Source organism: Heteronotia binoei, chromosome 12 (assembly GCF_032191835.1).
Source record: "Heteronotia binoei isolate CCM8104 ecotype False Entrance Well chromosome 12, APGP_CSIRO_Hbin_v1, whole genome shotgun sequence".
Classification (NCBI taxonomy): Eukaryota; Metazoa; Chordata; class Lepidosauria; order Squamata; family Gekkonidae; genus Heteronotia; species Heteronotia binoei.
The window spans coordinates 59,530,504-59,551,945 of record NC_083234.1 but is presented as its reverse complement, the minus strand read 5'-3'; the positions used below and the strand labels follow the sequence as shown (position 1 = coordinate 59,551,945).

At 43.8% G+C, this 21,442-nt stretch overlaps 1 protein-coding gene across 1 annotated transcript; it reads right to left on the bottom strand.

The window, feature by feature from the left end:
* Positions 1-8,218: 8,218 nt before the first annotated feature.
* Positions 8,219-21,124, bottom strand: ZBTB43 (zinc finger and BTB domain containing 43). Its single transcript, XM_060251024.1, has 3 exons — positions 20,899-21,124; positions 12,373-12,524; positions 8,219-11,731 (listed from the first exon to the last, which is right to left on the bottom strand). The coding sequence occupies exon 3, from the start codon at positions 11,706-11,708 to the stop codon at positions 10,311-10,313; it is 1,398 nt and encodes a 465-aa protein (XP_060107007.1). The 5' UTR covers positions 11,709-11,731; positions 12,373-12,524; positions 20,899-21,124; the 3' UTR covers positions 8,219-10,310.
* Positions 21,125-21,442: the final 318 nt, after the last annotated feature.

The following is a 21,442-nucleotide window of genomic DNA, read 5'->3' as shown; positions in this document are numbered from 1 at the left end:
ACCAGATGCAAAAGCCTTCTGAATTTGGGTGGCAAAATGCTGTTTTTAATTACATAAGTGTTTAATTTAGGAGCAAGCCATTTCTGAAACTCTTCTTTAGCAGATGCAAAAGGCTGAATATTACTGCAGAAAATGGCTGCTTTGGAAGGTGGAGTCTATTATACCCCATTTAGGACCCTCAACTCCCCCAAAGTCCACCCTCCTCAGGCTCCACCCTGATATCTCCAGCCTGAAGCAGGTAACCCTAATGGTATCTTGCATCGGGATGAAGTGTCTACTATCATGATAGTATCAATAAGGATAAGCTAAGCCAATTTCATATGCACACAGCAGACCAAAGTGTTACACACTGCATTCCCTATGCCAGGGATGGCCAAACTGTGGCTTGGGAGCTACATGCAGCTTTTTCAAACATATTGTGTAGCTCCCAGAGGTCAAGTAGGAACATAATGCAAGCTTACTCTTAAATAATCATGCTTAGCATTGGGACCTCAATCTCTGAGCTCTGACCAATAGGTAGGTGACTATTTCCACCGTGTATGAATTGGGAAAGGAAGGGGAAATAGACAGGCTTGCAAGCTCTTCTCTGCCACCACAGAGGTTGCCTAGAGACCTAGAGCAGGGAAAGAGCACAAGAGGGAGCCATTGAAAGGAGGGATGGAATTAAAGAGGACGATGCAGGGTTCCCCCCTTAGTTTCATAGCTCTTGTAGGAGCTGTATTTACTAACAGTGTCAAAGCAAAGAGTGATGCATAATGATGTAAACAGTGGTCAGTGATTTATATGGCACGTGTGTGTTTTCTTCTCCCACTGGTGCCAAAAATAATAATCCCCTAACCTTTCCCTATGCTGGTGTTATGGGGACTGTTATTTCCAGCTTTTTTCTTTTTTTAGAAAGTCTCCTTCTAGCATGGTTGTGTTGTAAAATGCATACATGTGTATTTTATCCTTCTGTGCAAAGAAAGTATTACAAGTTTTAATAAAGACATGTGTGCAACATTTGTTCATGTCTTGTGGCTCTCAAACATCCCATGTTTATTCTATGTAGCTCTTAAATTACGCTTAAATTAAGCCTGCTCTATGCCATCCTAGCTTAAGTATTTATGATTATTGTTGCCATGTTAAACTGTGTTTCTTCTCCCTCTCTACCAATGGTTTCTCCTGACTAGGTCAAAAGTTTATGAACTGAATCAGCATGGCATCAGATTCTTATCATAAACTCATCATGTCTCAATAGCGTCTCAGGGGACATGAGGTTAGTAAAGATCACCACTCATGCTGGCTTGATGTGTACTTAACAATTAATACCTCCGTTAAGTGTTTACATTGTGGGTCTCAGTGATGCAGATTGTTTCTCACCTTTGAGAATAAAGTAATATGATACACTGCCTTCCTATTACATCTGGCATGAAGGCAAAAAAAAATGTCTTTGCGAGTTTTAGCAATTCCTCTATTTTAAAAATTGTAAACTGTATATAGCTAATGTTAACAGCTGCAGTATGGTAAGGTGCCAAAGCAGTCTAAAGGACATCAGTAACAAACATTATTATGGCGTGTAAAGCTAACATTTCACACTGCTTTGGTTTATCTATATAGCAACAATAAGAAGAAAGCCAATGTTTCTAAACATACCACATGCACAGAGATCAAATTAGCAAAGGTCAGGAAGGGCAATAGTAATAATATAAGGGGGTTTCTAGCATTTCATATAGATATTCAAATAACTGGGAAACTTTTATGTCAAATGTTTACCACCATAATGACACAGCCAGGCATTTATCTTGAACTTTCATGTTCCAAATTCATATAAATTAAATCAGCAATCCTTAAGAAGGTCAGAAAGGCTCCGTAGTACTATCATTCCAGAAAGTGTGCAATACAGAAGGGGGGGGGGGATTAGATCTGTAATGGGACAGAATGGTCCAGAAGGCAGGCTTCATGTAGGAGTGGGGAACCGATACTGCATTGCGTGTGTTGCACTATGCCGGTCTGGGCACTTTGCTGGTTCACACTATCATTCAATTTTGTATTCCTATGGTATTTGTCTTTTTATATTGCCTGATCACATGGTTGCTCACAGAGTCTTTCAGTTTTGCATTCCAAGTTCTATTGCATTGCTCATTTGACGGCCTATATTGTATAATTTTATTTATTTATTTTATTGCTTTTATATCCTGCCCTCCCCTTATATACCTTTCCCCCTTTCTGAACTCTTTAAACTACTCTAAGGCTGTATTCACGCACATTAAATAATGTACTTTCAATGTACTTTCCAACTGGATTTTGCCAATTCACACAGTAAAATCCAGTTGGAAAGTGCACTGAAAGTGGATTTGAAAGTGTATTATTTAGTGCGTGTGATTGTAGCCTTAGTCTCAGTAAATCAACCGTAAGGCAATGAGTATCATCCTTTTACTGAGAATGGACGATTGCGAGAACAGTACCTACTGCATAAGACAATTTACAGTGCATTTCTACATGGCTACACCCTTCCAAGTCCATCGAAGTCATTAGATTTGAAAGGGTGTAACTCTGTTTAGGAGTGTACTGTCAGTGGCTCAGTTCAGACATAGCAGTAAACCAATTAGTTGTTTCGTGAGAGAGTCTGGGAGACTCCCTTGAATGAGACTTGATAATTTAACACAATCAATTGTAGTCTGACAGTTTCTGAATCAGAAACTGATTGGTTGTTCAAACTAGGATCCCAAACTCTAGTTTAACTTTGGCTTAGAGGGAAGAGACAAATCTTAATTGGTGCTTGATATGTAATGACAAAATATAGTTTTCCACACAAGCAGAAGTATTTTGTTACACAAGCTCAGGAGCCACCCAGAGTCTTTCAAATACTGACAAACCACACCAGTAAGTACAGGAGCAAGGTGAAGAGTTGCCATGTCTGGGTTGAGAAATTCCAGGAGATTTGGGGGTGGAGCCTGGGGATGGCTCTCAGGGGGATATAATGTCAGAGACCATCCTGCAAAGCAGCCATTTTCTCCAGGAGAACTGCTCTCTGTAGTATGGAGACAGGCCCGTAGCCAGGAATTTTTCAGCAGGGGGCTTAGAGGGGCATATCACATGACTCCAGCAGTGAAGTCATGTGACCCATGGTGGACCAGGCTAGCTGGTGTAGGTACAGTGAGGCAATGGGGCAAGCCATTCTATCCTGCCTGCTGCCCTGTGTGGATGCAGCCCACTGCTCTGCCTGCCTTCTCCACACAGAGACAGTTATGACTTGAGAAAGAGAGCCACTTGAGCGGGCGGAGAAGAGCCACCACAGCAGGTGGGCAAGGCAAAGTGAACTCTGTGCTCCCTTCCAGCCTGAGGTTCTGCTTGCATGCTGGCTGTCAGCCTCCTGCCCCCTCCTGGTCAGTCATGAGGCTCCCTCACACCCATAACAGACCACACTCTCCGCTTTGGAGAGCTAGACACTGGCAAATCAGCCCAGCTGCATTAACCGATTGGGATCACTTTGCTCAACAGCAGCAGAAGAGACCCCTGGCCCCATTCCTGTGGGGGTCTAGCGTGATTGCTAAGAGGGCAGAGGCCCATCCACAAGGGGGCATCACCCTGTGGGACCCCTGTGGAGATGTTTAAATTCTGGAGACCTCCAGGACTCACCTGGAGGTTGACATCCCTAGATGAGGTAGCATTTGAATTGGTAGCTTCCTAGTATAGAACACACACTAATAGCAGCAACAGTATGTCAGGAGCAACCAGATCTGTACTCTAATGGGCATTGCAAAATTCAGCCATGGACTCTTACAGCTAACAGCCAAATCCTACATTTTACCTCTTCCTGCCCCTGAAATTTGACAGGTTAACAGGTCAATGCAAAGAAACAAAACATGACATGTCATAGATAGGCCAAAGATTGGAAGGGGGGGTGGGGAGCCAAACATTTAACAATAGGTATTTGAATGTGCATGATTTCAACAAATGCAGTACTTCTACTAATTCTGGAGTTTGATCTATGTCGGGCTAAACAGTTTAACGCGCGAGTTCAGCATTTGTTGTCTTCCATTTCTGAATAAAACACAGTTTAATCTATGTGTTCGTTAGTCAACCTGATAATAAAACTAGCTGAAAAATACACTGAGAAAAGCTGTAATCAGCATCGCTAATGTAGGTTGGAATGGTCAGGGAAGGGAGGAGGATCTTGTGTGAATATTGAATTTTCTGGGGATTTAGAAAAATGACCCGATTTAAAGCGAAGCACATTTAACTATTTGTTTGGAAAGCAAACAAGCTCCTACGTCTGGAGCAATAAGTGTCAGTTGTGACAGCTGTACTGAGGGCAAATTTGTTGAAGCCGGATCCATTTTTTTGTTTTCAGAAGAAATTTTGTTTGGAGTTTGGATACTCGTCAAAAAGGGGCAATTGAATTCCCCCTGTTGTGATTCCAGGCTTAAATTACTTCTCTTTTACACTCTTATAATAAAATGCTGAATCCTACCAAGCCTAATGCTTTTCCATGTTCCAATCTGAGTGTGACTGGATGGAAAGAGACATCTGTACAGCCAGTTTCCATGTTATTCACAATAATAGCAGCAGACAGCATTCTTGTGCACATAGAAAGCAGATCTCTAGTTTTCTTCCTCCCTGCTTTATTTTGCAAAAGCTGACCTCTGGTTTGCCCTCATCCTGTTTCCACTACCCTCAGCTATACAGTCTCAATTCCAACTCTACCCCCTTTCTCCCATGCCACCCATGGTGGTCTCTCACACCCTTCCCTCCAGCTCCGTTCTCAAGATGTGCCTTGTATATGAAGCCCTCTGAGGAACAATCCCTGCCATTCTGAAACTATATCAGAGAAGCAGAAAAGTGCAAGAGCCCAGCAGCACCTTAAAGTCAAAAAAGTTCATACCCTACCACAAATTTTGTTAGTCTTTAACGAGTTACTCTTGCTTTTTTCTATTGCTACAGACAGACTTACACAGCTACCTATCTTGGTCTATACTAGAGGAGGTTTGATTGGAAATGAACATATTATTCACATTTATCTGCCTCTCCCTCTGTTGTCTCCCATGCCTGACATTTTAGACTGTAAGCTCCTTGAAGCAGGGACCCATTTTCTTGTACTATATAAAACACCATGCTTATTAATAGACAAATGAGGAAAGCTCGATGCATTTTTTGCAAATCATCAAGAGTGCTTCAGATCCAGGAAATTACAGGCCAGTCAGTCTGACGTCAATACCGGGAGAATTGGTAGGAAGGAACTGTTATTAAAGAGAGAATTAGTGGGCACATGGATGAACAAAAACTATTGAGGAAGACTCAGCATGGGTTTTGTAAGGGAAGATCTTGTCTCACTAACCTGTTAGTGTTCTTTGAGGGGGTGAACAAACATGTGGACAAGGGGGACCCAATAGATGTTGTTTACCTTGACTTCCAGAAAGTTTTTGACAAAGTTTTTCATCAAAGGTTCCTAAGTAAGCTCAACAGCCATGGAGTAAAACGACAAGTTCTCTTGCAAATCAAAAATTGGCTAATTAATAGGAAACAGAGAATGAGTATAAATGGGCAATTTTCACAGCAGAGGGTGGTAAGCAGTGGCGTACCGCAGGGCTCGGTACTGGATCCAATGCTTTTTAACTTGTTCATTAATTATTTGGAGTTGGGAGCAAGCAATGAAGTGGCTAAGTCTGCAGATGACACTAAATTGTTCAGGGTGGTGAGAGCCAGCGAGGATTGTGAGGCACTCCAGAGGGATCTGTCGAGGATAGACGAGTGGGCTTCAACATGGCAAAAGAGGTTCAATGTGGCCAAGTGCAAAGTTATGCACATTGGGGCCAAAAATCCTAACTATAAATACAAGTTGATGGGATGTGAACTGGAGGAGACTGACCAAGACAGAGATCTTGGAGTCGTGGAAGATAACTCACTGAAAATGTAGAGACAGGGTGTGACTGCAATAAAAAAGGTTAACACTATGCTGGAAATTATTAAGAAGGGAACTGAAAACAAATCATCCAGTATCATAATGCTCCTGTATAAACTGATGGTGCAGCCTCATTTGGAATACTGTATACAATTGTGATCACCACACCTCAAAAAAGATATTATAGCATTGAAAGAAGTCCAGAAAAGGGCAACTAGAATGATTAAAGGGTTGGAACACTTTCCCTATGAAGAAAGCTTAAAGCACTTGGGGCTCTTCAGCTTGGAGAAACAACAACTGAGGAGTGACATGATAGAGGTTCACAAGATTATGCATGGGATAGAGAAGGAAGTACTTTTCTCCCATTCTCAAAATACAAGAACACATGGGCACTCAATGAAATTGCTGAGCAGATGGGTTAGAATGGATAAAAGGAAGTACTTCTTCACCAAAGAGTGATTAACATATGGAATTCACTGCCACAGGAGGTGGTGGCGGCTACAAGCATAAACATCTTCAAGAGGGGATTGGATAAACATATGGTGCAGAAGTCCACCAGTGGCCATTAGCCACAAGGTATAGATGGGACACATGATGCTCTATATTCTTGGTGGGGGGCGGGCAACACTGGGAGGGCTTCTAGTGTTCTGACCCCATTGGTGGGCCTCCTGACGGTACCTGGTTTTTTGGTCACTGTGTGACAGAATGTTGGACTGGGTGGGCCACTGGCCTGATCCAACATGGCTTCTCTTAAGTTCCAGTTAACAAGTTCTGTTAATGTAAGTTTCATTAATAAAAGTGAACATTTCCTAGTCATTGAACCTCTTCAGGTTTTTAAGAACAGTCTGTCTATTGACAATGCATCACCATGCACCTAGAAGACAAAAGCATAACCAGCTTGGATTGCTCAAAACCTTGCTGTTGAGAAATACATCTGTAGTAGGGTTGCCAACCTCTAGGCGAGGGCCGGAGTACTACTCCTGGAATCACCACTCATTTTCGGGCAACAGAAACCAGTTGCTCCAGATAAAATGGCAGCTTTGGGGGATGGACTCTATGACATCACATCCTCACTGAGCTCCCCCACTGCCCAGATTCTGCCCCCAAATTGCCAGGAATTTCCCAATCCCTAGTTGGTTGCCATCTAGAACTCTTCTGTATTGACTCTCCTGCTTCTTGTTTTCCATGCCACTAATGCAAATTTTTTCAGTGACACTATAATTTACTTCCAACAGCAGCCAAACATCACACATCCTCTGTGACCTTGCACTCTGTAACAGACTCCTGATAATCAGTATGAAGAAACTAGTAATCCGATATACCAATAGTAAGGAAAGTCGTACTCACTGGGGCACTGTTGATGCATAATTAGCATTAGCTTTTATCCATTTCCAGAAACTTCAAACTGGTAAACTGGTAGATAAGAGGGGCTCTAGACAACAAGAACTTCTGTCCAAGCACTGATGAAGTGAACAAGGGGCTTGGCTAGCAATCCTCCCAGTTGTTCCCAAGGATTCCAGAGGCAGGCTTTGAGTAACTGCAGCTTAAGGTGCCAGTGTTACCAATGGCTCTACTCCTGCATCTCTGACAGATACCCAACATGCTGGAAAAGAAGTGAAGTCCCTCCCCCAGTCATCCCCACTTCCTGGCAAGAAACAAGCTTCAGCAGCTTAAATTCTATATTCCTACCAACTGTTGAAAGATACAAGTGCAGAGCCAGTTAAGTTCTCTTTAAAAAGCTGGCACTTAGAATGGGATGAGATGAGCCTATTTTTTTGTTAGAATTAGATAGGTGGTGTAGAAAAGCTTATGAGAGGTCACAGTTGGGCATTACTGCAGAAATATGACCCCTATTCCCTCTCTCCCCCCACCCCCCCACCATAACACAGCCCAAAGTCTGCAAACAATGATTCTTGGACACTAAAGCAGGCATTTTATACATCAGGTTGGTGTAGTGGTTAAGTGCGTGGACTCTTATCTGGGAGAACTAGGTTTGATTCCCCACTCCTCCACTTGCACCTGCTGGAATGGCCTTGGGTCAGCCATAGCTCTAGTAGTTGTCCTTGAAAGGGCAGCTGCTGCAAGAGCTCTCTCAGGCCCAGCTACCTCACAGGGTGTCTGTTGTGGGCGGGGGTAGTGGAGATTGTGACTGCTCTGAGACTCTGATCATAGAGCGGGACATAAATCCAATATCTTCATCTTCTAAACCAGATGTTATCCTTCCTGAACATAGCTCTCCCCACCCCAATGCCCATGTAAACCAAGGGCCCCTTATAAAATCCCAAGATCCAAAACAGAACTTGAGCAGACAACAAGAACAAGACAAGCCAGAGGGAATATATATATAGATAGAGCTTTTTTTAACATTTAAAAAACATTTATAAAGGTTCTTTGTTATCTGTTTTTAAATACAAAGTGCTTCTATACATTTAGCAGGTTACAGTGTTAGCGAGTAGAACCCTGTGCTGATCAACCTGATCGCTAGGGCTAAGTCAGCGGCTGCCACTTCCGCCTTGGCATACTGCTGAGTTCAGATCAGGGGGAACAAGAACACCGTGCTGCCAATTGACTGTATGAGAGTTCCCATTGCCAGCAACGGAATTTGTCGTGCAAAGGAAGCAGACACATTAAGAGAACTGCCTTTCAGCGGGCAGGAAAATATCTTCAGTACTGGTATACTGGTCGATTTGGAGGAGCTTTTAAGACTTAAATTGAAAACCTGTAAGCAAAGCACCAAAAGAAAAGCTGCAGCATCTGGCTCTGACAAACCCCTACTTTGTGTCAGGTGCTCGATACTGCAGACACGGCATATCTGAAAAAAGATAGTTAAAACCTGGGGAGTTGGGCCAAAAGGATGATGACCTCAGAAATATTTGCTTTCCTTGGTGTACGCACGTAGCTTTAAAATGCAAAAGGTCTACTGAATTTCTCCCATTCACAGTATACGAGCTGCAGATTGGAAAAACAAGCCATGCTTGGCACTGGCTGAGCCCCTTGGCACTGGCTAATTGTTCTGCTAAGGAAGCACGTGCACTGCTCTGCCAGGTAACGTACATAGCTGATGCCATTCATGGCACTTTTGTCCACAGCAAAGGCAGGGGAGGGGGTGGGGGGAGATTTCCTCCAATCAAATAGCAGCATAAAAGCTTTAGCTATATCAACTTGCCTCCACCTCGTGAATTCAGCCTATAACTGGGCCAAGGACAGGGAAAGGGGGAGGGAGGAAAGCCTCCGCAGTTCGCAAAAACAAAGATCTGCAACCATAACTGGTTGCAAAAAGAATCCAGTGCTTAAAATTTATCCTCTGCAGAGGATAAGGGCCATGCTCAGAAACTGCTCTCAGCATCAGCGATGTCTGCACAGCGCTGCCAAGGAGAATCTGGCAAAAGCCATCTTGATTTCTGATTAACAAGCAGATTCCCCAAATCTGTCAAACAGGCCACTTGTGGCTCCAACTCTGAGAAAAGAACAAGGAGTTTAGTGCTCCGTAGCTTATCCTGCAAACTTTGGAGTAGAATCTGTAGACAGATTCTCTTTTTGAAGTACTGGCAAATTAACCACGAGTTAGCAGATTTCCTAAACAGCATAAAACTCTAAACCAGATGAATGTCTGCTTTAACCCTCAAGTGCCAAAAAAGAACATTTGTGCCTACATGGGAACAAATAGGATACCTGCTATTGCAGCAGTCAAAAGCAAAGGCTAAACTTGACTGGCTATTGTATTAGGCACTACTGGGGCAGGGAAAGGGGGAAGGTGATGAATCATGAGCATATATTTTATTCCATCCCTAGTGTTCATCACAATATAGCCCAAGTGCTATACAAAAAGTTTTTCTAAAAAAGCAGACATACTGTGTGCCAAGACAAACAGAGACAATCAATGGAACTCAAAGTTCAACCGATCAAAGAGCAGCCACTTGTTAAAGCTGTCGGCACCTGAAAGTCGCTCAGCAGCTCATGTTTTGGATCTAGACAGGTACCTGGTCACACGCCTATTTTGCCAACTCAAGGCAAGTATCACAGATGGCTGATCCAAGCAGCGCCATTCAGGAACGTTTCCACCCAATTGTGGAATTCTGGTGTTCGACATTATCTTCACACACTTCACCTCTGTGAATTTTCAATGTCCAAAGCGTCCCTTCAAAGAGAGCACCCAAGTGCTACTAAAACACAAATAATAAATAGCAACATTTATAACCGCCATAAAGTACCATCGCTCCAGCTGGCTTCTCGATTTGCAGTCTTGGCAGCGGACTCTATAAACATGCCTTGGAGGCTGACATCCTCGCTCACGTCTACAGGTGTTCCCATTCTTTGCCACAGAAATCATTTTAAACCAAAGCGTTCTGAACAGCGAGTCCTGGGCACGCTCTGTGCGATGCATCCATCCTGCTGACTCTACTGAACAACTCTGCATGCGCTCTCCCTTTCAGTTCATTTCAGTAGTGTTCTGCTCCACCTTACAGGCCTGGTACGACTTGGTACAAGACGTTACGTGCCGATGAAAACTATCCCTCCACATAAACCTTTTCCCACATATGTTACACTCGTAAGGCTTGATGCCTGTGTGGATTTTCATGTGGCCAACCAGGTGATGTTTCATTTTGAACTTCTTCCCACACACGCCACACCCGTAAGGCCGGAGGCCTAAGTGCATGCTCATATGGCGGTCCCTCTGGCTCTTGTGCGTGAAACTTTTGCCACACTGACAAGGGTAGAGCTTATCAGCTGTAGAAAACCCAGAAAGGGCATTTTCTTCCTTGATCCCCGAGGGCACATCAAGGCTTTCCCCATAACCTGCAGCGACTGCAGCTTCCTGCCTGTGGACACTTACATTTCCGTCGTTTTTTTCCCCGGAGAACTCTTCCATGGAAGAGCCGTAGAAGTCAACTTGCTCGTCGTAGTTGCTTTCATCGGCTTGCTCGAACTCGGTTTCCATTTTTTTCACAGAGACATGGAAGTCTTCAGAGCTGGAGGTCTGGATCGAGTGGTCCACCTGTATGGCGTTCATGGACTCGGAGACCTGGTGTTCGTCATAAGCAGTGTGCACCTCTGCCCCCTCACAGTCCTGCACAAACCTCTCGGGCTTCACGTGGACCCACCGTTTGTGAGACATTATGCTGGGCTTGCTATAGATGGGCCTGGTGTACTGATATTCAGCACTGTCGCTGGCTCCTTCTTCCCCGTCTTGGCTGGTCATCCCCGTGCTCAGCCGGTCATGTTCCGTAGAAGAGTTGCTGGGAAGATACTCATGTTCCGTTAGCTGAGACGACAGCTCATCTTTAGAGCTTTCCTCTTCATTCTCACCATCCCTCAGTTCTTGGGCTTTATGGAAGTCTGCTTGTCCTGCAGTTCCCAGCTCAAAGCTCTCAACGAGGCCATTGTAACTACTACTGCTTGGAGACTGGTGGTCGTTGCTGCGATTCAGCTTTTGACAAAGGACGGAAGGATTTCCTTCCAACACCTCCGTGCATTTGTCCACTACGTGCCACATCTGAAGGAAGCTGGCTGCTGTCAAATAGCTGACAATCTCCGGAGCAGGCATCACTAACCGCCCTGTGTAAGATGACAGGAGGATGTTCTCAAACACTCTAGGATTCATGACATCAGGCAGGACAATTCGGCGGCTGTTTTTTAAAAGCACTTGGTCGCAGAAGTAAGGGGAGCTGGCCGCCAGGACAGCTTTATGAGCTCGGAAAAGATGACCCTGGACTACAATGGAAACATCGCAGAGCTGCCCTTGCTGGCGCTGCTGGTTCAGTTTCTGCAGGATGGTGCTCGAGAAGTCGGGGAACTCCACTCGGAAAGAATTTGTCCCAGGCTCCATTTCATCACAGCTTTAGCAGAGCACTGCAAGAGAAGATAACACGGCATGTCATGGCATGACAGCAGGCCAGCTTTGCAAACAGAACAGGGGACCTGGAAAGACCCCTGTGCCCCAAGAAGGAAGACATGCAGGCCAGAATGCTCATGAGATCAGTTTCTGGAGAGACCAATGGCCTCAACATTTTTATTGTTTATTGCTTTAGAACTGAAAACTAAACTGCTTTGAGTGCCTCAATAGAAAAGGGAAAACCTAAGTGCAGAGAACTGGGGGGGGGGGGGGGTTTGCCAGTCCCTGATAGCATACTATAAATGAGTGAGAAGAGAAAAGGAGCAACTCTGTATCAGCATACAAAGGGATTCCTTTGCCTGCTTGCCCGGAGGCCGGTATGCATACCTGAAGCGGATTTCGGATCAGGTGATAACATCGGCAAGTCTTCTGTGTGCTTGTCAGTTTAATTTAATAAAACATCTAAATATATATACCAAATCTAAGCATATATAATCTAAACAGGTACAGTGCAAGAGCAGTTAAAAGCAGAATAATAACTGAACAGCTCATACAGCACAACTCCCTAGAACAAACACAAGGCAAAAAAAAGTCAGTCTACACCAAAGGCCTCTCCCCAAATAATATTGCTCTGCAGTGCTTCCTGCCATGTGCTAACCTCCTCTGGAAGGCTGTTCCACAGGGATGGTGCCACTGCTGAAAATGCCCATGTTTGGGCTATGACTGATCAGATGGTCTTGGGTGGGGAACAGGCAGATAAAATTGCTGAGAGGCTTGAAGGTGGAGCTCTTGCAGCTCTGCTTACTGAACCTAGGACAAAGAAGACAGGAAAAGGGTCAGCACATTATAGTTGCTATTGCTCAGCTTGAGAAACCACTAAATCATTTGTCAGCACATTAGTCTGTACATCAACTGCTGTACATCAAGATCTAAAATGCTGGGTCAGCAGGTGACATTCATACACACAAACAGCTGCCCTACAGCCTCTCCAAGACTGCTATCCAAAGTGGCAGTGGAATCTTACAAAGCCTTAAACAGACCAATCCAGGTGAGCAGCTGCGTTGGTCTGAAGCAACAGAACAAAGTAGGACTCCAGTAGCACCTTTAAGACCAACAAAGTTTTATTCAGAATGTAAGCTTTCGTATGCATGCACACTTCTTCAGACAATGGAATGAGGTACAGTGAGCAGAGCTACATATAGCTGGTGGGCAGTGGTTAAGAATGCAAAGTAGTACAAAGTTAGAATCCAATGGCAAAATAATGAAATTAACACATTGGAAGAGCATTTGGTCTGGATAGCATTTGTGTGGGAAACCAAGAGGAGGTAATAAAAGCTGCCTGCTAATTGCTCTATCGCTTACAAGTCGGGGTTAAACAAAGGACAAATGCTTTTCCTAGTGATGATCCTGTCTACCTAATTTACTTTTTAACATGTAACATACATTATAAACATCATTCTAGTTTGCCATTAGAAAACATTATTCTGATACACTATTCTAAAAGAGAAATACATTGGAATACTGTGGATATACTGCTATACTTAGTGAGAATGAGTTTAGCATATGTAATGAGATAAAAAGCAATATCCCTGTTCAGTCCTCGGGAAGTGTTTGTTCCAAGTTTCATAATAATTTGTAATTCAGCAGTTTCCCTCTCCATTCTTTCTTAAACAGACCAAGTCATTTGTACGCAAGAGATTTCCTTCATCACAACAATTAAGGCTGATAGGGAACAATTTCCTCATGTAGTCAGGCACCTGAAGTCAATCTTGGAAAAAAATGTCTTCTCTTGTGCATTTACCAAACCCCAAGCCTGTACACTTCTGGAAGGGACTGCACAATATTTTTGTTCAAACTAGGAGGTTCCTATGCTATTTTTGATCTATGCATGTGCCTTCGGTGCAACCTTGGCTTTTCCTTTTTAAAAATCCTTTGAGCTATTTCAAATGGGGAAATACTCAACAATAGCTAAAATCAGTTTGCTCTGATATACATAAATTTAATTCTAGTCTGATTGGTCTCAGGTTCTTGCAAGTGTGTGTGACTCACACCCATTATACTGAGCACGGACTGCAGTGCTTTGTATGTATCATTAATGCTTCATAGGTCAAAAATAATGATGTTGTTGGGTCACTGTTCTTAAGAGGAAGGAAACTGAAGAGTAGAACTGCTTTCTTTCTGTGGATGTTTTGGGATGTTCTAGTACAGGGTTATTTGTGTCCTTCTGTTATTCAGAGGACCCCAAATAGGACTGGAAAAATCCCCACCTGCTTGGCTCTCCCAAGTGTCAACAAATGTGACACAGATACTTAGGAATATGAAAGTCTCTTCCAGTACTAAGGGCAGTCCCTCTAGATCCTTCTGAACATTTGGTTGAAAAATCCTCATCTCCCCAGAGCAGCTACCCATTTGCTGGTTGAAGCATACAGTACTTTGTAGATGCATTTTTGTTCAGTCATTGTTTGATGCTTTGTCTGTGGTTATAGTCTTATCTCACAGGCTCAGAGCGACTGGTAGCATAATTGTGAACCCACCATATCCTTTGCAACTTCTAGAATGAGCTGCCTGCAGCACAGAACTAGAAGACTGTTCTTTCCAATAACATGTAAGAGTTAATATCTCAGACTGCACTAATAAAAGTAAGTCTTTAGCACCTTTTTGATTCAGTGCTTCTCGTGTGAAATGGAGGTCTGCTGACTGCAAACCCTTCTGCAAGAACTTTTGAAGCATTAATAATAATTACGTGCCATCACTGGGAACGAAATCAGGGGGCCCTCCCCCGCAATGAAATCCAACAAAGAGTTCTAAAATAGATTTTCAGGAACATCTGTTTCTCTAAACTGATAAATATGTGAAGCCTGCAAAGAACAATTTTGTTAGAGATTTAAGGGTGGAAAAGGAAAGCTTTAGGGCCTGATATCGCTACCCATAGCAATATTATGAGAGACTTTCTTCTCCATATGTTTTCTAGCTTGCTTGACTCTGTGCTCTCTTAAACAGAGCAACACCACATCTGATACATCCCTCCTCGTCCACTCTATACAGTGCATATCCTGGGACAGGGCCTTTTTTGCACAGGAATGTAGTTCCGGCTGGCTATGCATCAAGGGGAGTGGCCTAATATGTAAATGAGCTTCTGCTGGGCCTTTTCTACAAAAAGCCGCATGCTAAACAATGGTGATGTCAGGGGGTGTAGCCTAATAGGCAAATGAGTTCCTGCTGGGCTTTTTCTACCAAAAAAAAGGCCCTGCCCAGGGATAACCATCTCCCACTGATTCCCCCCATTCCATCAGGTTCCTGAAATGCCTACTATATCAACACTGTCATTTAGCACCAAGTATTCCGCCACCCCAGTCTTGGCTTGGGGACTTCTAATATACGGGCACCTGTACCCCATTCCCATCTCTAAAGAGCTCTGCTTCTGTCAGTGCTCTGGTCCCCTCACATGGCCTTCCTTTGGTCCTCTCCTCTGATTCTCAAGTTCTAATCATCTCCCACAAATATTTTGCCAAGAATCCACCACACTATCCCTTTGGGATCGAAACCAGAGTCTCTCCATCTCTTCCCAGCTTTCCCCCAGAAATTAGTTTCAAAGATTCTCTACCACCTTTTTCCTGTTGAGTGCCAGCAGCAGCTTGATTTCGTTTCAGTCCAAGTGAAGTCTGTCTTTCTTATAGTTTGGCTTGTTCCAGAAAGTTCCCCAGTGCCTAACAAATCTAAACCTTTCCTTTCAGAACCACTTTTTCATCCATGTATTGCAACCCTGAATCCTAACCAGTGAGATTTCTGAGGCCACTAACTTGGAGGTTCTGGCCTTTAACTACCTGCCTAGTAACCTTCCCCCCCACATCAAGAAGAAGAAGATATTGGATTTATATCCCGCCCTCCACTCCAAAGAGTCTCAGAGCGGCTCACAATCTCCTTTACCTTCCTCCCCCACAACAGACACCCTGTGAGGTGGGTGGGGCTGGAGAGGGCTCTCACAGCAGCTGCCCTTTCAAGGACAACCTCTGCCAGAGCTAAGGCTGACCCAAGGCCATGCTAGCAGGTGCAAGTGGAGGAGTGGGGAATCAAACCCGGTTCTCCCAGATAAGAGTCCGCATACTTAACCACTACACCAAACTGGCTCAAGGATAGTATTACATTTCCCAATGCCACAGGTACCAACATGCTCCACAACCGCTAATTCCTTCCTGAGCACTATTTATCACTGAACTATTTAGATAGACCTGTAATACCTAAATGGGAGAGGACTGCCACTTTATATTGCTGAGCAACATCACTTATGAGGAACTATGACCACCATAGGATCACTCTCAGAAAAAGAATGGACTGTCGATGGAAGAAAGTTTTAATCCCAACTATACAAAAAAATTTCTGAGTAGCACCATGAATGTATTTTGATTGTTAAGTTTTATTGGTTTTAAACTGTAACCTCAAACTGTGTTTTAACTGATTGTTAGCCGCCCTGAGTCTGCTTGTGGAGAGGGCAGGATAGAAAACTAAACTAATAAATAAAAAGCAACCTATCTAGATGGTGTGTAATATCCACAACCTTCACACCAGGCAAGCAAGTCGCCATGCATTCAAAACACCTGCCACAGATCCTGCTCTCTATGTTCCATATGACCCAGCCACCCAATACCAAAAGCCCACCACCCTCTAACCCCAAAGGGATCTCCTCAGTACAAGAGGGCATTGGTTCACTATGTGAAGAAGGGATCATTCCCACCCCCCGCCTCCTCATTCTAATGTGCTCCAACCTGAAGATCTTCACAATCCATGACAAAATATTGGATTATTAGAAGTGAAGGAAGACGGGGCAATTTTGTTTTTCAGATTCAACAGACTTGGCAAGCTAATGACCTTCATGACAAAAGTCATCAGCAGGAATTGTGTGATAGCTTCCAGACCTAACAAAATGGAGATGCTAATCTAGTTAATACCATGTTGCAACAAACAGTACATTGATCTGGAAAAAACAGTCCATTCCTCAAAAGCTGCTAGAAATATACTGCTTGTGGTGGGAGTGGAAGAACCAGAAAAGACCAGTAGCCAAGAGATGCATGGAAAGGTGTAGTGTTGACTGATATGGGTATGGGGAACTTAGCCCAGAAGAGTGCATCCCCTCATAGAGTTCCTATAGAGCCCTCCCATAAAACTGGTTGCCAACTAAGCTAAATTTTTATAGAATTGGCTACAGAACTGTACTAACTTCAAGCCTGCAGGATTTGACAAATTATCCTTAGAACATCTCATAGAAGGGGTAAATAGAGGCAAAAAAATCAAGTCCCAGATTGCTGAGAAGAGACAAGATATCATTACTGACTCTAGCATTAAAATCTCCAGCTACGATTATTTCTACATAGGGAAGTTTTTGTTCAAGCTATTCAAGGTAAGCAGCCAATCTACTCCAATAAGTAGGCAGAGTAAATCTGTCAGAGGAGGGTGGAACGTAGATATTCAATATTATTACAAAAAGATTTCCACAATTTATCAAGGTGGCTTGGGCAATAGGAGGACAATCTTGAAGACTAGTAGATTTTAAACTGGAATTAGAAGAGACAAAGGTCGTTAAACTTGCATAGAGGTGACCTCTACTACTGGTCCTAGAAGCTGGGAGGGAGTAGGATTTAAATCCTTCAAGGAATAAGGGAGTGTTGCCAACTAAGGCTATAGAATACTTTCAATTACCACAGGTTTGTATTTATAAAACACCTTAACTAGAGAGGACATCTGCCAGATTTCTACTCAAGAGAACAGACCTGCCATTAATGGGTAGAGTCAAACTAGAGCTGGAGACCCAGGTTCAAGATTCCATTCTGTTATGATTCTTACTGGGTGACCTTGGGCCGGTCACTTTCACACCGCAATCTAGGATAAAATTGGGGTAAGTGGGAAGGGAGGAACAGCATATGCCACCCAAGACAGAATCAGCTGAGTGATGAACATTTAAGAGAAAACTCTGTTCACGCTTTGCTTCCCTATAAAATCCCCTCCACACACCTTAACTGGCCCACATACTCAGGAAGGCTTGGTGGCAATCCTGCAGCTAGGACTCACTGCCAGATCAATTTTTTAAAAAACACCCTAAATATTTCAGTATAATAGGCAGAACACTGAGGGGCTATACCAGCCACAATATATTTTGGCTGCTTGGGACAGGCAGCAGAATTATACTCAGTTTCAAACTACAAACATCATCGCCAAGACAAGAATGGTTCTGTTTGAAGAAACTCACTTTAAGACAATGGCAACATGGCAGATTCTCTAAAGAAGGGGTGGCCAAACTTGCTTAACATAAGAACCACATAGAATAAATGTCAGATATTTGAGAGCTACAAGACATTAATGTCAGATGTTTGAGAGCTGGAAGGAAGGCAGGCAGGTGGGCAGGCAAATAGATAGGAAAGAGGGAGGGAGAGGAGGAAAGAAAGCAACTTCAAATGCATTCTCCAAGCTGTTGGCTGGCTTGAATTGGAAAAGTGATTTAAAGAGAGAAATGCCTTCTCCAAGCCAGCTGATGGGGTGGGGTGTGGGCTTTGAGAGCCACATAATATGTGTGAAAGAACCACATGTGGCTCCCAAGCTGCAGTTTGGCCACCCCTGCTCTAAAGGCTTCCCTGTGGCAGAAGAGCACCAATCTATTTCAAAAATTCCATACAAAATGGAAACAAGGAGACTAAAACTTGATATTTGTAAGGGGGGGGTGGCTGGTCCTGTAAAAACACAATGTTTTTAAAATGCAATTTGCAGAGGATCTCTGCACAAAGAGATTAAAAAGTTAACAACTGCATTTTCAGCAAAACTTCCATGAAGCTGGACACTGTGACAGGCCACTTCTGAGGGGACTCACCCAGCCTCCTATGATTTGGGGGGAACCAGGTTTATTTTAAACTATAACCCCCCCCCCCTCAGATAGCAGGTGTTTTAAACTTAGGTAGCAAGTTCCCAGGCTTTGGGTTCACTGCTGTGAGGTAAGTTTTGTCGTGCCCAAGTAGAATGTGGAGGTTACTGAGGCAGGGATTATATATTAACAGCAAAGAAGATCTATTTATTTACAAATAGGTTTCAAGGAAGAAATCAGCAGCAGAGATCTTCAGATAGACAAGAGAAGCCTGATTAAGGCACATCAATTTAGAGAGCAATTTCAATTTTTTTAACACTTCCAAGCATAAACAGGCTTTTACCGATTGGCCACTAGGTTGTATCCTAACAAACAAACAAGATTCCACCCATGCCAGCCTGTCCTCTCTCAAGAGCCAGACTCAATGGCACCAGGTCTGTTCATTGCCAGAGACAGGCCTAACAACATGGTACTCTGTTCTCTGACAGAAGCACAGCCAAACCACTCTGCCACACTACCAAGCAGAGCTACTCTTCACTCTGTCTGCTCTCTCCCTGAGACAGACCTGAGCTCTCACTGCTCTTTTCCTGAGGCAGAATTGAATTCAACTCCTGCTCTGTTTCCCTGCATCCCCCTTCTCAAAGGTGAATGGATGCTGGAGCAGCATTCCCATAAGCTCAAGCGAGTGGTTGTTTTTCTCCTCGGAGGTGGGACAGCCTTCTGACCATCACAGACACTCCATGATTTCTAGGCAGCGGAGGATGGTAATCACAGGGATGCACTTCAGGAAGGCTCCATAGATGGAGAGAAGAACACAAAGAAGCCTGAGGAATGCAAAGGTATTGGAAGGTATGCAAAGCAAAAGCAAGTCTAAATCTGATCAGCTGCTGAAGGGCAGACCACTTGGGAGTATTACATATGTCACCCTGACTTCAAGGAAGAGAGGCAGAATATAAACATAATTGATATATCTAATAAACAGAAATGAATGCAAAACAGCAATCAGAACACATCCCAGTCCTCCATTATCTCCACCCTTCCTCCACCAAATGAGATCAAGAAGTCAAAATGTCTGAAAATTCAATTAATGTGCTGCCACAGCATAACATAACAGACTGAACTGTGACCCAGAATTCCCTGGGTTAAGTCTCCCTTCTGCTATGAAGCTAGCAAAATATTTCCTCCCTTTCTCTCTGCCAGTATTGACTAGTATTTCTGACCTACCTTACAGAGTCATAGAAAGAACAATTAACACATGTATACATAAATGAAACAATTTTAATACACTACATAAAATTGTAATGTAAGAGCAGGCCTTCTTGATGAAATGAAGACCTACATAGCATAGCATCCTGGGTACAGGGGACAAAAATAAAAGAATGTAAGCACCAGAGCACGAACACCACAGAGGCTGCATTTAATTATCACCACTAACCCCTCCCTCTTTTCCTACCTTCTTTCTCCTTTTCCTCCCATACAACACTGGGACCTGCTCAAAATCACTGTTAAGAAAAGCCTGGCTAAATCAAACCAAGAGTCCATCTAGTGTAGCATCCTACCAGTCAGATGATTCCACAAGCAGGACATGAAAGCAGCACTTGTTTATTCCTCACACCTCAGCGGTAAACTGCCTCTGTCATGGAGGCTCTATTTTAGTTCTCATGATTCATAGTTGCTAAAACACAAGTTGACCAGGAAAGCATGGCGCAGCAAGACAAGAATCACCTTGCTGGATCAGGCCAAAGGTTCACTCTACTTTTAACAGAGGCCAATCAGAGGTTTCCAGGGAATTTATAAACAGAGCATGAAGGCAATCTAATATCCTGTAACTCAACCTAGTATTCAAATATATGCTGTTTTGGCACATGGATATCCCATTCTAAATACTCATAGTTAATAGCTCCTGGCACACACATTACAGGGACTTTATCTAATCTTTTATCAGAATTGTGTTGCTGCATCAGGATAAATATTCATTAGTCTAGCTGCTTACAGCAGCCCAGGAAATTCACAAAGGCGACATGAAGACAACACCCCTCCCAGGGCAGCAATTCACATTCAGAAACAAATTCCCTCTACAGAAGGCTGTCCCATTAGACTACCAAAGTTAACCAATCCACGATAAGACCTCCCTTAGTACAGCAACCAGTTGCTCCAGGAAGCCCACGAAGAGGGCAAAGAGGCAACAGCCCTCCCCTGTTGTTTGCCCTCCCAGCAATCAGAGGTAGATTACCTCTGGACACGAAACCTCCATACAGCTATCATTAACTTGCCCCCAGCCCAGGAAACTCCACGCAGGCCTCGTGGGCAGGAGGACGAGTAAGGGCGACCCCTCACCTGATGGTGGAGAAAGAGCTGCAAAGGGATCTTCTTTCACATGGCAGACGAAGGCCCAGCCCATGGCGGCAGCCGCGTCGCCCCCATCCCAGCGACAAAACCTGTCCTCAGGCAGCCAGCAAACAAGCAAGCGGGAGGCGGAAATGTAAGCCCTTCCTCCCTCTTGTCGTCTTCTCAGTCGAGCTTCCGCTTCCGGGTCAAGCGACGGCGACTAGACTAGAAAGCCAAGCAAGGGAGCGGAGCGTCTTGAATTGCAACGTTTTCAGGAGCATAGAGTCGGTTGAAGCCAGAGTGTCCGCGCCATTGCGGAAGGGATAAAAGAAGAGTCCTCCCAAACAGGAAAACTTTCATTATTTAATGAGGAGTTGCACAGGAGACTACCCTTACCTTTTTTTGCTGTCATTTTATTCTTTTTTTTTTTTCCCCCACGGTCAAAGTATACGCATCCGTTAAACAAAATTATGTCTTCCGCCCAAAGCAAGTTTTTTTTATTTTAAAAAAATAGTATTTTGTTAATTTTAGTACTTTTACAGTTAGGGTGCGT

Bases quoted from the DNA above. Each gene is read 5' to 3' on its own strand.
- ZBTB43 (XM_060251024.1), bottom strand. From the start codon at position 11,708: ATGGAGCCTGGGACAAATTCTTTCCGAGTGGAGTTCCCCGACTTCTCG.